Here is an 18,221-nt window from a genome sequence, read left to right as displayed (position 1 = left end):
ACTCCCTGGGTGTATATGGTTGAGGGGAGCTCTCCCTGGGTGTATGTGGTTTAAGGGGAGAACTCCCTGGGTGTATATGGTTGAGGGGAGAACTCCCTGGGTGTATATAGTTGAGGGGAGAACTCCCTGGGTGTATATGGTTGAGGGGAGAACTCCCTGGGTGTATATAGTTGAGGGGAGGACTCCCTGGGTGTATATGGTTGAGGGGAGAACTCCCTGGGTGTATATGGTTGAGGGGGCCTATCCTCAGATTGTACACACACCTGTGGAAATCCCTCCGTGCTATCTTTAATGGCTCAGTGTGTTTAAGTGAAGCATCTGTTCACTTTTGAAACCTAGAACCAGAAATGGAGATCTCAGTCCCTCCGTCCTGCTCCACCATTCAATGAGATCACAGCTGCTCTGAACCTCAGCTCCATTTACCTGCCTTTCTCAATATCCCTAGATATCCTCACCTAACACAATCTATCTTGTGAGGTTTAATCGACCTGCAGCATTCACGGTATTGGGGGCGAGCAGTCCAGACTTTCTTTCCCCTTTGTGTGAACAAATGCTTCCAAATATCACTCCTATATGGCCTTTAAAATTGTTCCAGATTCCCCCACAGAGTTTCTCCGCATCCACCCTATCGAATCCATTTATCATTTTAAACACCTGTGAGATCACTCCATATACTCGAGGGAATACAATCTCAATGCAACCTGTCCTCATCATTTAATTGTTTAAGCCCAATGTCATTCTGGTGAATCTGTGCTGCTGCCCCTCCGAGACTGATTGACCCTTCCTGGGGAGCGGGGCCCAGAACTCCAGATAGGATCTGACCACGGCTCCTTCTCTTTATATAGCAGCCCCTTGGAGGCAAAGGCCTTTTCCATTAGGTTTTGAACCTGTCCACGAGCTTTCAGTGATGTGTGTACATAGACAGCCAAATTGATGTATGATTAAGAAGTTTACAGATGACACTAAAATTGGCCGTGTGGTTGATACTGAAGAAGAAAGCTGTAGACTGCAGGAAGATATCAATGTACTGGTCAGGTGGGCAGAACTGGAATTCAATTCGGAGAAGTGTGAGGTAATGCATTTGGGGAGGGCTAACAAGGCAAGGGAATACACATTAAATGGTAGGACACTGAAAAGTGTAGAGGAACAAAGGGACCTTGGAGTGCAGGTCCACAGATCCCTGAAGCTAGCAGGCCAGGTAGATAAGGTGGTTAAGAAGACATATGGAATACTTGCCTTTATTAGTCAAGGCATTGAATACAAGAGCAAGGAGGTTATCGCTTCTCGGTCTTTTGGCTAAGATCAAGTGTAGTATCTGTTCTTATCAGTTTAATATCCCCTATGGGGACATGATATTGAATTGATTTTTGGACAGGGAGCTGGATCAGGGGCATGCCCCGTCCACTCCATGCACCGACCTGGTATTGCAATATTTCCAGGAACGGTGCAACTTCGCCTCTCGGCCTTTTGGCCTAAGATCAAACACATTGGCGCAAAGTGATCTTTGGCGTTAGAGTTGATCTGGAACGAAATTGGATTTTAAAAAAAAAAAGGAGGTTATGCTTGAACTGTATAAAACACTAGTTAGGCCACAGCTGGTGTACTGTGTGCAGTTCTGGTCACCACATTACAGGAAGGACGTGAATGCACTGGAGAGGGTACAGAGGACATTTACAAGAATGTTGCTTGGACTGGAGAATTTTGGCCAAGAGGAAAGATTGGAGATGCTGGGTCTGTTTTCTTCGGAACAGAGGAGGCTGAGGGGAGACCTGATTGAGGTATATAAAATTATGAGAGGCCTGTTTAGAGTGGATAGGAAAGGTCTGTTTGCCTTAGCAGAGGGGTCAACAACCAGGGGGAATAGATTTAAAGTCATTGGTAGAAGGTTTAGAGGGGGTATGAGGGGAAATTTCTTCACCCAGAGGGTGGTGGGGGTCTGGAACTCAATGCCTGAAAGGGTGGTAGAGGCAGAAACCCTCACCACATTTAAAAGATACTTGGATGTGCACTTGAAGTGCCGTATCATGCAGGGCTACGGACGGAGAGCTGGAAAGTGGGATTCGGCTGGATAGCTCTTGGTCGGCCGGCGCGGACACGATGGGCCGAAATGGCTTCCTTCCGTGCTGTAGATCTCTATGATTCTATAAACTCCTCTGCTCCTCCACAGTTCCTAATCTCTCCCCATTCAGAAAATGCTCCCATTTCCCTTGGGATCACGCTCACTCCAAGCTGGTCTATGTGATCGTCCCCAGCTGGAGTTGAGACACAGCCTGTCTGAGTGTCTTCATGACCATCCGTGTGAGCCAAAGAGGGAAAGCACCCTGAACTCTCTCCTTCGGCACCAATCACGCTAAATCAAGGTGTTTGGCCTCTGAGACGGTCGCAGAAGGCGTTTGGAGGTGAATGTTCCGACCGTCCACCAATCGAGATCTCCTTCCTCCCACAGTGTACCACTATCAGCTGAAGATGCATTTCTTCAGGAACATCAACCAAACCGAGACGGCCGTTAACTTCCTCATCACGCTCTACGGAACCGTGAATGAAACCAAAGGACTTGCTGTTCAAGTGTGAGTATTCTGCTGTTTGTGTGCAGTGGGGACGTGATTGTTAAATATTGGGGGTGAGTTACTCCTCACCGTGACATTGGAGGGGAACTGACATCATCATCATCATAGGCAGTCCCTCGGAATCGAGGAAGACTTGCTTCCACTAAAAATGAGTCTTTAGGTGGCTGAACAGCCCAATACGAGAACCACAGTCCCTGTCACAGGTGGGACAGACAATCGTTGAGGGAAGGGGTGGGTGGGACAGGTTTGCCGCACGCTCCTTCCGCTGCCTGCGCTTGATTTCTGCATGCTCTCGGCGACGAGACTCGAGGTGCTCAGCGCCCTCCAGGATGCTCTTCTTCCACTTAGGGCGGTCTTTGGCCAGGGACTCCCAGGTGTCAGTGGGGGATGTTGCACTTTATCAGGGAGGCTTTGAGGGTATCCCTTGAAACGTTATGGGAACTGACAGGCTGGCCAGTGAACCACGTATCTGTCACTTGGTTTTATAGCAGGGCCCAGGCAGGTATCGCTCCTGTCCCCAGTGGTGAAGGATGCAGGGACATCACCGTTAAGTGCTGTGGTCTCCTGCACTGCTGCTCTACAGACACTGTGCACTCTCTGCAGGGCAGGTCCCAGCATGACTCGGACACTGCCTCCTTCGTCAGGCCCATTGAGGGTGTGCCGACACTGGGCAAGGGCTGTCCACCACTGGTCTAACCAGGTCTAGCTCTCCCCACTGTGCACAGCCTCACTTCCCTCCTCTACGATATTCAGAGACAAAAGGGACCTGTGGAACTCTGTCAAATGGCACTCACCAATTGCAGCTCTTAAAAATCCAGAAAGGGGAAAGGTCGGCAAAAAGAAAATGCTGAAAGAGAAAAACTTGCATTTATATAGTGCCTTTCACAGCCTCAGGGCGCCCCAAAGTGCTTTATAGCCAATTATGTACTTTTTGAAATTTAGGCACTGTTGCAGTATGGCAAATGTGGCAGTCAATTTGCGCACAGCAGGCTCCCACAAACGGCAATATGATAATGACCAGATAATCTGTTTATAGTGACGTTGGTTGAGGACACTGGGAGAACTCCCCTGTTCTGCTTACAATACTGCCATGGAATGTTTTAAGCCCACCTGAGCGGGCAGAAGAGGCCTCGGTTAACATCTTATCTGAAAGACGGCCCCTCCGACAGTGCAGCACTCCCTCAGTACTGCCCCCTCCGACAGTGCGGCACTCCCTCAGTACTGCCCCCTCCAACAGTGTGGCACTCCCTCAGTACTGCCCCCTCCGACAGTGTGGCACTCCCTCAGTACTGCCCCCTCCGACAGTGCAGCACTCCCTCAGTACTGCCCATCCGACAGTGCGGCACTCCCTCAGTACTGCCCCACTGACAGTGTGGCACTCTCTCAGTACTGCCCCTCCGACAGTGCAGCACTCCCTCAGTACTGCCCCTCTGACAGTGCAGCACTCTCTCAGTACTGCCCCTCCGACAGTGCAGCACTCTCTCAGTACTGCCCCTCCGACAGTGCAGCACTCCCTCAGTACTGCCCCTCCGACAGTGCAGCACTCTCTCAGTACTGCCCCTCCGACAGTGCAGCACTCCCTCAGTACTGCCCCTCCGACAGTGCAGCACTCTCTCAGTACTGCCCCTCCGACAGTGCAGCACTCCCTCAGTACTGCCCCTCCGACAGTGCAGCACTCTCTCAGTACTGCCTCTCCGACAGTGCAGCACTCCCTCAGTATTGCACTGGGAGTGTCAGCTTAGAATTATGGGCTCAAGTCTCTGGACTTGACTCAGGGGCGTGCATGCGACACACTGAGCCGCAGTAACGTTAGTGCTTCCCATCTTTATTTTATTCATTTTAAATCAGACCTTACATTTTTTGGCAATGGTAATTACTGTCCGTAAGTAATAATGTAAATTGTGGGATTGATGATGGCTAGTTGCAGAACATCCTGCCGAGGTGATTGTATCTTCTCATGTTATGTAGAAGCATTGCTTGCGGCCTCTATTCTGTCCCATCTCCGGACTCTTTGATTTATGTTGCTCTTCTTGCATTCCTCCACAGCCCGGAAATCGTCCCGAACAGAACCTACTCGTTCCTCGTACACACGGAGATTGATATCGGCGAGCTGTTGATGGTGATGTTGAAGTGGGAGTCCTCCTCCTCCATCTGGGCCAGCATCCTGGGGAAGGTGCCCAGCCCCTGGTCAATGTGGAGGTTCTGGGACAGCAGCGAGCAGCCTAGCAACGACCTGGAGATACGCAAGCTGCGAGTGAAGGCAGGAGAGACACAGAAAAGGTAGGCGCCAGGGGGGGTAAGGCAATGTTCGCTGGGCCGGCAGCGGAGTGACCAGTTTGTCCGATGTGCAAGAGCTGCGCTAACCCTCACAAGGCAGTGCGAACAATGTTGGTGCCGTTTCCACAGCACTGCTATCGTTCTTCCCCCAGAGCTATGGTGGGCAGGCGTGAGAATCTTCGCGGATATTCAGCCCCTGTACATTGTACACCATTCCAGGTGTGTAAAAACAGCCTTCTCAGTCACTCATTGTGAGCATCCATGGGCGACTGGCTAAACCTTTAGAGCTGACTTTTAAGAAGGAACATAGAAAATAGGGGCAGGAGTAGGCCATTTGGCCCTTCGAGCCTGCACCGCCATTCAATATGATCATGGCTGATCATACAACTTCAGTACCCCTTTCCTGCTTTCTCTCCATACCCCCTGATCCCTTTAGCCCTAAGGGCCACATCTAACTCCCTTTTGAATATATCTAACGAACTGGCCTCAACAACTTTCTGTGGTGGAGAATTCCACAGATTCACAATTCCATAGGAACAGGAGGAGGTCACTCAGCCCCTCGAGCCATTAACTTCAATCAGGGCCGACCTGTACCTTAACTCCATCTACCCACCTTGGCTCCACAACCCTTAATACCCTTGCCCAACAAAAATCGATCAATCGCCGTTTTGACATTTTCAGTTGCCCCCTCGGCCCAGCAGCTTTTTGGGGGGAGGGAGTTCCAGATTTGCACCACCCTTTGTGTGAAGAAGGGCTTCCTGACATCACCTCCTGAATGGCCTGGCTCTGATTTTAAGGTGGAAGATCATTTTGTTGCTGGGTTACCTCGCATTAGAGCCCTCTGGATATGGGCATGTCAGTCGGAGTGCATTCCTGAGCATTGTGCTGGTGACGGGGGAGCTCGAAGCGGCCAGTTACTCCACCACAAAGGATCGGTTCAGTCAGAGCGAGAATGATCTGTGTTATCTTCACCAAAGGCAGCACAACACAATCTGCCAACATATTAAACATCTTACTTCTAGGTACACTATCCACCTACAAAACCTTACCTCCAGTTGGCCTGGTTTTCTCACATATGTTTTACTGTTATAAATTCCCAGGTCCACGCGCATTTGCCTATGTCCCCCGTTACACCCACTGCCGCCCAACTCTCGGGAAACATTCCCAACTCCCGGGACATTAAACTGCCTTCCTGGATTTGCTGCCGTTATAGAAAGCCCTATTTGTGTCCCCATTAGTCTATAATGGCCAACCAGTCACCAACGCCACTTGAAAGCACGGGTGGCAAGTTGGAAAACTACCCTGTATATCTCAGTTTCCCAAATTGCCCTAAGTTACATTATTTAACTGTAAATAATAAAATGCAATCTTTAGCTACTTAATAGGATAAAGTATATTTGTGGGAAGATCGGTGGGGGCCCTGGGGACTGGGAGGAAGGAGTCACCTGGGCCACGTCTCTGGGCTGCGGCGGGAAATCCCCTGGTGGAAGGTCGACCCATATCTGATTACCTTCGGCTGCTCACCTCCGAACAGCCCTTTTAATTGCCGTTTTCCTTTTGTTAAATACAGAATTGGGTTCTGTGCAAAGAACGCAGCCTCTGTGAAGGTGCAGCCAGCGGAGGTGGTCACATTCGTGAAGTGTCAGAATTGACGGATTTGCCAGAAGACCGGCAGATAAGGTGCGTTCAGTGGTTAAGGAGATGGGTAAGCGAATGTGCCTTTCATCATTGCCTCCATTCTCCTGTCCAATCTGGAAGCACTGGATTTGTCAAGAACTATTCCAAATACTTAGACAAGCTGTGGAATTACAGTACGGAACACCGATTTAATGAAAGTGCTTTCCTTTGGTGGTGAGATAGTCACCCCGATGAAGTGAGACTATCCAGAGGTGAGAAGGTGCTGGGTTCAAGATGTAGAACTTCCTGTCGCGCCAGGCTGGGATAGTTTCATTATCACTCTGTTGGACAGTGGCCCATCTTATCCAACCCACTCGAGTCACATCCTCCTGGGCCGTGTTTATGAAATGGCAATTGAGGTGAACACAAATGAGCAGACTTACCGATAGATTAGAGCTGTTTTAGTCAGGTGCCAGCCATGGCTCAGGGGCAGCACTCTTGCCTCTGTCACAAGGTTGTGGCTTCAAGACCAACTCCAGAGACTTGAGCTCATAATCCAGGCTGACTCTTCGATGCGGTGTTGAGAGAGCGCTGCGCTGTCGGAGACGCTATCTTTCAGATGAGATGTTCAACCAAGGCCCCATCTACCCTTTCAGGTGGACACAATAAATCCACCTGGCCAATATTTATCCCTCAATCAACACCACAAAAAAAGATTATCTCATGATCTCATCGCTGTTTATGGGATCTTGCTGAGCACAAATTGGTGGCCGCGTTTCCCTGCATTAGAATAGTGATCACACGTATTGGGCTGCAAAGCACTGTGGGACATCCCGAGCTGGTGACAGGTGCTATAGAAATGCAAGGTTTTCCTTTATGGGTGAAGGAGTCCAGAGTGGGAAAGGGTAACTCAGAAACTGATCATGTGACTCCTACTCCAAATGTTGGATTGGATTCCTTGGCTACTATAAGATAAGAACATAAGAAATAGGAGCAGGAGTAGGCCATATGGTCCCTCGAGCCTGCTCCACCATTTAATAAGATCATAGCTGATCCAATCATGGACTCAGCTCCACTTCCCCGCCCGGTCCCCATAACCCCTTTATTCCCTTATCTGCTAATCTACCTCGCTGTTGTCAGTTGGGTATGCTCCACTTGACCAAGACCATTCTGCCAGTTGGCTAAGACCTTGGCTCACTTGAACATCAAACCCAGTTGGGTGAGTTTCAGGGTGTTTTATTTCAGCCTCCTTTCTCACTCTTAGGAACATAGAAATTTATAGCACAGGAGGAGGCCATTCTGGCCCTTCACATCCTGCCGGCCAACAAAGAGCCGCATGGCCCTTGGTCAGCAGCCCTAAAGGTTACATATAAACCTATGAACAATGACAGAAAGGCAAAGAACACCCAGCCCAACCAGTCCGCCTCACACAACTGCGACACCCCTTATACTGAAACATTCTACACTCCACCCCAACCAGAGCCATGTGATCTCCTGGGAGAGGCAAAAACCAGATAACCACCCAGGCCAATTTAGGGAGAAAAAATCTGGGAAAGTTCCTTTCGAAAGGCGATCGAAACTAGTCCAGGAGATCACCCTGGCCGTATTCTATTCCCTGCAGTACTTAGCATTATATCTGCACCGTCCAACAAAAGGTCATCCAGTCTAATTCCAATTACCAGCTCCAAGTGCCCATCCAACCATCTCTTAAAAGTGGTGAGGATTTCTGCATCCACCACTCTTCCAGGCAGCGAGTTCCAGATCCCCACAACCCTCTCTGTAAAGAAGCCCCCTCCCCCCTCAAATCCCCTCTAAACCTTCCGCCAACTACCTTAAAACTATGTCCCCTCGTTATAGACCCCTCCACCAATGGAAATAGACCCTTACTATCTGCTATGTCCAGACCCCTCAATATTTTGTACACCTCAATGAGGTCTCCTCTCAACCTTCTCTGTTCCAATGAGAACAAACCCAGCCTATCCAATCTGTTCTCATAACTAAGATTCTCCATTCCAGGCAGCATCCTAGTAAATCTCCTCTGCATCTTCTTTAGTGCAATCACGTCCTTCCTATAATACGACGATCAGAACTGCACGTAATACTCCAGGTGTGGCCTAACCAAAGTATTATACAATTTAAGCATAATCTCCCTGCTCTTATATTCTATGGCTCGGCCAATAAAGGCAAGCATTCTGTATGCCTTCTTAACCACCTTATCCACCTGGCCTGCTACTTTCAGGGATCTGTGGATAAGCACTCCAAGGTCACTTTGTTCATCTACACTATTGAGTGGCCTACCATTTAATGTGTATACCCTTTCCTTATTAGCCCTCCCAAAGTGCATCACCTCACACTTTTCTGAATTAAATTCCATTTGCCACTGCTCTGCCCACCTGACCAGTAGATTGATATCCTCCTGCAGCCCATGACTTTCCTCTTCATTATCAACCACACAGCCAATTTTAGTATCGTCTGCAAACTTCTTAATCATACTCCCTATATTCAAATCTAAATCGTTGATATATATAAAAAGCAAGGGACCCAGTACTGAGCCCTGTGGAACCCCACTGGAAACATCCTTCCAGTCACAAAATCATCCATCAACCATTACCCTTTGCTTCCTACCTCTGAGCCAATTTTGGATCCAACTTGCCACTTTGCCCTGTCTCCCATGGGTTTTAACTTTCATGACCAGTCTGCCATGTGGGACCTTATCAAAAGCCTTGCTAAAATCCATATATACTACATTGTATGCACGACCCTCATCGACCCTCCTGGTTACCTCCTCAAAAAATTCAATTAGGTCAGTCAAACACGATCTTCCCTTAACAAATCCGTGCTGACTGACCCTAATTAATCCTTGCCTTTCCAAATGTAGATTTATCCGGTCTTTCAGGATTTTTTCCAATAATTTTCCCACCACTGAGGTTAGGCTGACAGGCCTGTAATTACTCGGCCTATCCCTTTCTCCCTTCTTAAACAAGGGTATTACATTAACAGTCCTCCAATTCTCCGGCACCATGCCCAGATCCAAAGAGGACTGGAAAATGATGGTCAAGGCCTCTGCTATTTCCTCTTTTACTTCGCTCAACAACCTGGGATGCACTCCATCCGGGCCTGGGAACTTATCTACTTTCAAAGCTGCTAAACCCCTTAATACTACTTCTCTCACTATATTTATTTCATCCAGAATATCACACTCCTCCTCGACAGCAGTATCTGCATTGCCCCTTTCCTTTGTGAAAACAGATACAAAGTATTCGTTAAGAACCATACTCTTCTTCTCCTTCTCAGGCAGTCCCTCGGAGTCGAGGATGACTTGCTTCCACACTAAAAATGAGTTCTCAGGTGACTGATGAGTCCAATGCGGGACCTACAGTCCCTGTCACAGGTGGGGCAGACGGTCGTTGGAGGGATGGGTGGGTGGGGTGTTTGGGTTGTCGTGTGCTCCCTCTGCTGTTTGTGCTTGGCTTCCGCGTGCTCCCGACGAAGAGACTCAAGGTGTTCATAGAAACATAGAAACATAGAAAATAGGTGCAGGAGTAGGCCATTCGGCCCTTCTAGCCTGCACTGCCATTCAATGAGTTCATGGCTGAACATGCAACTTCAGTACCCCATTCCTGCTTTCTCGCCATACCCCTTGATCCCCCGAGTAGTAAGGACTACATCTAACTCCCTTTTGAAAATATTTAGTGAATTGGCCTCAACAACTTTCTGTGGTAGAGAATTCCACAGGTTCACCACTCTCTGGGTGAAGAAGTTTCTCCTCATCTCGGTCCTAAATGGCTTACCCCTTATCCTTAGACTGTGACCCCTGGTTCTGGACTTCCCCAACATTGGGAACATTCTTCCTGCATCTAACCTGTCTAAACTCATCAGAATTTTAAACGTTTCTATGAGGTCCCTCCCGGATGCTCTTCCTCCACCTCGGGCGGGCTTAGGCCAGGGATTCCCAGGTGTCGGTGGGGATATTGCACTTTTTCAAAGAGATTTTGAGTGTGTCCCTGTCATGTTTCCTCTGCCCGCCTGGGGCTCCCTTGCCGTGTCGAAGCTCTGAGTAAAGCGTAAGCTTTGGGAGTCTCGTGTTGGGCATGTGGACGATGTGGCCTGTCCAGTGGAGCTGATCAAGCATGGTCAATGCTTCGATGCTGGGGATGTTGGCCTGAGCGAGAACACTGACGTTGGTGCGTCTGTCCTCCCAGTGGATTTGCAGGATCTTGCAGAGGCAGCATTGGTGGTACTTCTCCAGTGCTTTGAGGTGCCTGCTGTACAAAGAAAATCTTTGGAAGTATCGATACCTTCTCAAGGAGTCTTTCACACTCTGCTCACCTCATGACGTTCAAAGCCTATTCACTCTCCACAAGGCTTGAGTCAAGAGTGTAAAGGATACTCTCCTAGTGCAGCAGCAACAACACTCGAGGAGCCTGGACACCATCCAGGACATGGCAGTTTGTTGGATCAGTGCCCTTGACACTAAGCTCAAGATCCAGCCCCTCCATCCCCGCAGTGAGTGCTGTCCACAGCAACTCACCAAGGTCACCGCGGCAGCTCCTCCCTGCCCCGCGAGCTCTACCATCGGGAAGGGCAAAAGCAGCAATGTTGTGCGGACGCCACCACCTCCAAGTTTCCCTCCCAAGTCACACACCATCCTTTGACTTTGACAGATATCACTGCTCCGTCATCGTGGGGTCAATATCCTAGAATTCCCTAAATCCATTGTGGAAGCCCCGTCTCCACAAGGGCTGCGGCAGTTCGAGGGGAAGGCTCACCCCACCTTCTCGGGGTACCTGGGGGTGGGCAATTAATGTGCCCTTGCCGGTGATACCCACATCCGAGAACAAATGATAAAACAATGGAAATCCTGCTGGTCTGAGGCCAATCACCAGTGGGATTGACAACAGCCCTGGGAAAGTGAGGATAATGTTATCTGGAAGCTGTGTGGCATCAGAGTCCCTCATTGACCCAATTGAAGATTTTGCGGCAGTATTTATTCAGGCTGTCACAGAGCTTCTTCTGAACTTTGATATACGGAGCAGAGTTTAGAAACCGTGTTCCTTTACTTGGGTGTCTTTGGTCATCTACGTAGGTGTGCAGAGAGAAGCAATGAAATCTTACCTCTCGTAGTATATCACTGGACTGATAACGTTCTCATCTCTCTGCAGACATCCCAGTCTCAGACCGCCTTCTACCTTCCCAAGAATTCTTTGGCTGTTTTATGAAATTGGATGGGCGATTGCCTGTAAAAGGCAAGGAAGACAAACTACTCACATAGGGGACGTTAAAGCGCCAACAGAGACATTGTTCGCTGTCATGTGCAGGCTATCCGCTTTGGAAATTCTCATCAATTGAAGATTTCAGAGGTGCTTCTTCTACTGTTATACTTTTAACTTTGTTTTAATATATTGGTATGGTTATCCCCACACACAAAGTGACCGGTACAGTATCCCCACACACTGTGACGGGTACAGTATCCACATACTGTAATATATATATATATATATCTCCACAAAGTGGATTACTGTGGCATTGCAGCCATTGCCATTTACAACAATAAAAAGGGAACAGGTCACCGAACTGCTTTCTGAAGTTATCAGCCATCTTACAGTCTATGTGTTTGTGAGGTCGTGCCAAAAACATAATATTGGCCACGAAGGATAGGATAATCGGATAACCTAGCTAAAATTTTTGTTGGTGGAGCTTCTCTGTTTTGATTAACAGCTAAAAAATCTAAGTAAATTACAAGCACGCTTGGCTGAACCGCCAGAGTCCAGATGGCCACGCCTATGGGAATAATAGGGCGCTTGGGGGAGTTTCAATGCAACCATGAAAGTTTTTGAGCATATGTGGAGCGGCTAGAAATGTTTTTCACCGCAAATAATATCATCAAAGTCCCCAGTGATGAAAACCATAACCGGGTGATGTTGGAAAGAAAACGGGATATTTTCTTAACTGAAGCAGGGCCCGAGGTGTATGAAACCCTGAAAAATTTGCTTGTGCCTGTCAAGCCAAAGGATACATCACTAAAGCAGTTAGAACAGCACTAGAGTCCTGAGCCTCTGGAAATCGCTGAAAGTTATTGTTTCGGAATACGAGAACAGTTAACTGACGAAAGTATCAGTGAGTACATTGTAGCATTAAAAAAGCTATCTATTCACTGCAATTGCGGAAACTTTCAGGACCGAGCTTTGTGTGACCACTTTGTTTGTGGGATGAAAAATGATGCGATCAGAAGAAAGTTATTGACAACGCCTAACTTGACTTTTGGTTTAGCTTGTCAGACAGCTATGTCAATGGATATGGCCGACCAATATTCCCGGGAATTTTGTACCATTTCCAATCACCAGACAACCGAGGTGAATCGCCTGCAGGTTAAAAGTAAAAGGCAGTTGGGCCCCAAGGTCTCAGCAACTGCCAATGGTAACAGAGCATTGAAGTCCTGCTATCTGTGCCTGGGACAACACATTGCTCAAAGTTGTCCATATGTGAAGGCAGAGTGTTTCTTCTGCAGGAAAACTGGGCATCTTGCGAAGGCATGCCGACTGAAGAGTAAACCAGCTTTCAAAGCTATAAGTAGAAATCCTCAAAGTCTACTTAGCATGGAAGAAAAACAACAGAACGAGGAGGTTTTAGGGCTACACATCATCAGGAGCACGAGGGTAACTAACAGCGATTCAAAAAGTATCATCACCCATGTAGATGTTGCAGGAACCAAGATACCCATGGAAATCAACACTGGTGCATCTGTGAGTGCAGCACTGGAATCGTTGTACCTCGACAAATTGCATGATTTCCCATTGGAGAAATCCAAGTTCGAACTGCGAGGCTACTTTGGAGAGAACATTCCTGTGGTAGGTCGTATCAGCGTACCGGTGAAATACAAGGATCAATTTCAGAGCTTGCCTCTGGCAGGAGATAAGCCTGTCTTAGGAAGAAATTGGTTGGGATCACTAAAGCTGGATTGGAGTGAGATTTTTTGTGTTGAAACGAGATTTGCATCAAAGGATGATGTCATCAAGAAGTATCCGAAGGTGCTCTGCGAAACAGGCAGTCCAATCCAAGGCTTAAGTCAAGTGTCAGGGTACAGATAGACATTAGACCAGTTTTACTACAAGCCACGTCCCGTACCATATGCACTCGAGGAAAAAGTTGAGCAAGAACTCAATAGACTAGAGACTGAGAACATTATCTCTAAGATGTAATTGGCTACACCCAATATCGTTGTACCTAAGTCAGATGGTAAGGTAAGGTTGTGTGTTGATTATAAAGTAACCGTAAACCAGGTTCTAGAGGGTAATGTCCCCAATACATTGCCAAATGTAGAAGATTTGTTCACAACACTGACAGGTGGTCAGATCTTCTCAAAGTTGGATCTTACGAATGCCTACTTACAACTTGAACTAGATGAGGAGTCCAAGTCATACTTGACTATAAATACTCATCTAGGCCTATTTCAATTTAATAGGCTACCATTTGAAGTGTCTTCTGCCCCTGCCATATTCCAAGGGGTGATGAATCAGTTTTTGCAAGGTATTGAAGGAGTAGTATGTTATTTAGATGACATACTAATTTCAGCACCAAATAAGCAAATTTATAATAACGTTTTGAATGAAGTGCTCAAATGCTAGAGAAGCAGAGTACGAGTGACTGCTCGCAAGTGTGAGTTATTTCAAAACTCAGTGGAGTACTTAGGGCACAGAGTAGACAAAGATGGTTTACATCTAACCTAGGGAAAGCTGGATGCAATCAGAAATGCACCCACTCCCAAGAATACCACTGAATTTCGATCATTTTTGTATCTTTTGAACTATTATAGGAAGTTCCTACCAAATTTGGCTACAGTATTACATCCACTGAATGAGCTGTTGAAATTCCAGGTCCATTGGAAGTGGTCAGAAGAATGTGATGCAGCATTCAAGGAGTGTAAAAGCAAATTGGTAGAGAGCACCATGTTCGTTCACTATGATATCGCTAAGGAGATCAAGCTAGCATGTGACGCCTCTCCGTATGCAGTTGGGGCAGTGATCTCTCATGTACTTCATAGTGGGGAGGACAGACCAATTGCTTTTGCTTCACGCACTCTCAGTGCCAGTGAGCGTAATTATGCGCAAATCGAAAGGGAAGCTTTGGCATTAATTTTTGGGATCAAGAAGTTTCACAAATACTTGTATGGTCGTAAGTTTACCATCGTTACGTACCATAAGCCCCTGACAGCAATCCTCCATCCAAAGTCCCCAGTTCCAACATTAGCTGCAGCCCGAATGCAGAGATGGGCTTTGATTTTGTCAGCATATACATATGATATTGAATACAGACGATTAGCTGATCACAGTAATGCTGTTGCAATGTTTATATTGCCTTCCCCATCACAAGTTACACCCGATAGGGAATAAGTGTTTTATTTTTCATACATTGATGAACTGCCAGTCACAGCTGAGGAGATTGGTAGAGCAACCAAACGTGACCCAGTGATGTCAAAGGTGTATAAGTAAATTGCAAATGGATGGCCAAACCAGGTAACCGAGAAAGATATTCATCCATTCTTCATTTGTTGGAATGAATTATCAGTCGATAAAGATTGTATCATGTGGGGTGCAAGACTGGTTATACCAAATAAATTTAGGTCAAAATTATTAGGAGACCTCCATGACCAGCACCTGGGAATGTGCTTGACCAAGAATTTTGCACGCAGTTACTTATGGTGGCCAGGTCTTGATAAAGATATAGAGTACATCGTGAGTCAGTGTACGACATGTCAATCGGGAAGCAAGCAACCACCATCAGTACCATTACAGCCATGGAAATAGCCTCCCAGGGTGTGGCAAAGGCTACATATTGATTTTGCTGAGCTAGAAGGACAACAATTGTTCAATGTGATTGATAGCCATTCGAAGTGGGTCGAGGTGTTTCCAATGCGGAAAATAACAACAAGTAAAACATTAGACATTTTGCGAAGATTATATTCTTCATTTGGCCTCCCAGAAGAAATTGTTTCTGATAATGGACCACAATTTTGTTCAGAAGAATTTGCACAGTTCACGAGCAAAAATGGTGTAAAACATACCAAGGTTCCATCGTCCCACCCTGCTTCGAATGGTGCAGCAGAGCGCACTGTACAAATTGTAAAACGCGCCCTCATCAAACAGATGTTGGATCTAAATCCAAAGAAATGACAGTTGTCACTGGACCACAAATTGGCTAATTTTCTAATTATGTATCGCAATACTACTCATACTATTGGTAGAACACCAGCAGAGTTGTTTCTCAAACGACAGTCATGAACCAGGTTCTCGTTAACACCAAATTTGCACAGTCCATAGAAGAGAAACAATTAAGACAGAAAGAGAATCACGATAGAGGTAGAGTAAAAGAGAGAGAAGTGTGAAATTAAATCAGAAGGTGAGAGTGAAGAACCATCACCATAAATGGTTAAAGTCGTTACTAGGAAGAATGGTGAAGATATGTGGTCCTCGCACATATTTGGTCAAGCTGTTTGATCATGGACAGGTTAGGTTTGTTCATATTGATCATATTTTACCTACAGACGTGAAAGTAGTTGAAGGTGGGAATGATTCAATTATTTCTGACTCATCAGATAGTTGTGTTACAAGTAGAGTACCAGTAGCAAATCCTACATCAGATGTACTGGAAACAAGTCCAAGAGAAAGTCAGAGTTTAAGTCTGAGTCCGAGTCAGGCAGACAAACAGTCTGAAGTTGAAGAGAGTTCAAATGTAAATCAAGGACATTCCTTGGAGGAAACTTTTCTCAGGATCAGCCTAGAATGAGTCTAAGTTCGACACCATGTTTGGAAGGTTCTATTCAAGAGCGAAGGGATCCTCTTCAAAACAAAAAACAAGTGGTTAAGCTTCATTTGTAAATATGGCAAAATAAGTCCATATCCTTCGTTATGTATAACCATGCAATTTATGTATGATTGTTTGTTATAATAACTCTTCATTAAGGAGGGGGAAGTGTAATGTATATAACTCCACACTGTGGACTATTGTGGCATTGCAGCCATTGCTGTTTACAACAATAAAAAGAGAATATGTCACCTGACTGTTTCCTAAAGTTATCAGCCATCTTAAAGCCTGAGCTTGAGGCCATACCGAAAACATAACACACACACACACGGTGACAGGTACAGTATCCCCCCACACACAGTGACAGGTACAGTATCCACACACACGGTGACAGGTACAGTATCCACACACAGTGACAGGTACAGTATCCCCCCCACACAGTGACAGGTACAGTATCCACACAGTGACAGGTACAGTATCCCCACACAGTGACAGGTACAGTATCCACACAGTGACAGGTACAGTATCCACACACGGTGACAGGTACAGTATCCCCCCACACACAGTGACAGGTACAGTATCCACACACACGGTGACGGGTACAGTATCCACACACAGTGACAGGTATAGTATCCCCCCACACACAGTGACAGGTACAGTATCCACACACAGTGACAGGTACAGTATCCCCACACAGTGACAGGTACAGTATCCACACACAGTGACAGGTACAGTATCCCCCACACACAGTGACAGGTACAGTATCCCCACACACACTGACAAGTACAGTATCCACACACAGTGACATACAGTATCCCCCACAGTGACAGGTACAGTATCCACAGTGACAGGTACAGTATCCACACGGTGACAGGTACAGTATCCACACGGTGACAGGTACAATATCCACACATGGTGACAGGTACAGTATCCACACATGATGACAGGTACAGTATCCACACATGGTGACAGGTACAGTATCCACATAGTGACAGGTACAGTATCCACACACAGTGTGACAGGTACAGTATCCACACACACTGACAGGTACAGTATCCCCCACACACAGTGACAGGTACAGTATCCACAGTTACAGGTACAGTATCCCCCCACACAGTGACAGGTACAGTATCCACACACAGTGACAGGTACAGTATCCACACATAGTGACAGGTACAGTATCCCCCACCCACAGTGACAAGTACAGTATCCACACACAGTGACAGGTACAGTATCTACACAGTGACAGGTACAGTAACCCCCACACACTGACAGGTACAGTATCCACCCACACAGTGACAGGTACAGTATCCACAGTGACAGGTACAGTATCCACACACAGTGACGGGTACAGTATCCACACACAGTGACGGGTACAGTATCCACCCACACACAGTGACAGGTACAGTATCCCCCACACACAGTGACAGGTACAGTATCCACAGTGACAGGTACAGTATCCACAGTGACAGGTACAGTATCCCCCCCACACAGTGACAGGTACAGTATCCAGTGACAGGTACAGTATCCACAGTGACAGGTACAGTATCCCCCCACACAGTGACAGGTACAGTATCCACACACAGTGACCGGTACAGTATCCACAGTGACAGGTACAGTATCCACACACAGTGACAGGTACAGTATCCCCCCACACAGTGACAGGTACAGTATCCCCCACACAGTGACAGGTACAGTATCCACAGTGACAGGTACAGTATCCCCACACGTACAGTGACAGGTACAGTATCCACACAGTGACAGGTACAGTAACCCCCACACAGTGACCGGTACAGTATCCACACAGTGACAGGTACAGTATCCACACAGTGACAGGTACAGTATCCCCCACACAGTGACAGGTACAGTATCCACACAGTGACAGGTACAGTATCCACAGTGACAGGTACAGTATCCCCCACACACAGTGACAGGTACAGTATCCACAGTGACAGGTAC

General features: G+C 47.1%; 1 protein-coding gene and 1 pseudogene across 2 annotated transcripts in view; both read left to right on the top strand.

Annotated features, from left to right (window-relative positions):
* Window positions 1-16,507, top strand: part of LOC139228728 (lipoprotein lipase-like) — a 31,260-nt gene extending 14,753 nt beyond the window's left edge. Inside the window, exons 7-10 of one of the 2 annotated variants that reach the window (XM_070860024.1) lie at window positions 2,447-2,567; window positions 4,614-4,847; window positions 6,415-6,524; window positions 11,624-11,698. In XM_070860024.1, coding sequence (XP_070716125.1) covers window positions 2,447-2,567; window positions 4,614-4,847; window positions 6,415-6,496 — 437 coding nt within the window. In that variant the 3' untranslated portion in view covers window positions 6,497-6,524; window positions 11,624-11,698. Of the gene's footprint in view, window positions 1-2,446; window positions 2,568-4,613; window positions 4,848-6,414; window positions 6,525-11,623 lie in introns of both variants that reach the window. The other variant, XM_070860023.1, reaches the window with a different exon arrangement.
* On the top strand, window positions 1,277-1,455 carry LOC139229402 (U2 spliceosomal RNA; annotated as a pseudogene).
* Window positions 16,508-18,221: the final 1,714 nt, after the last annotated feature.

This window comes from Pristiophorus japonicus, chromosome 18 (assembly GCF_044704955.1).
Source record: "Pristiophorus japonicus isolate sPriJap1 chromosome 18, sPriJap1.hap1, whole genome shotgun sequence".
Taxonomy (NCBI): Eukaryota; Metazoa; Chordata; class Chondrichthyes; family Pristiophoridae; genus Pristiophorus; species Pristiophorus japonicus.
The sequence above is the reverse complement of the archived record's forward strand: the minus strand, read 5'-3'. Positions and strand labels throughout refer to the sequence as shown.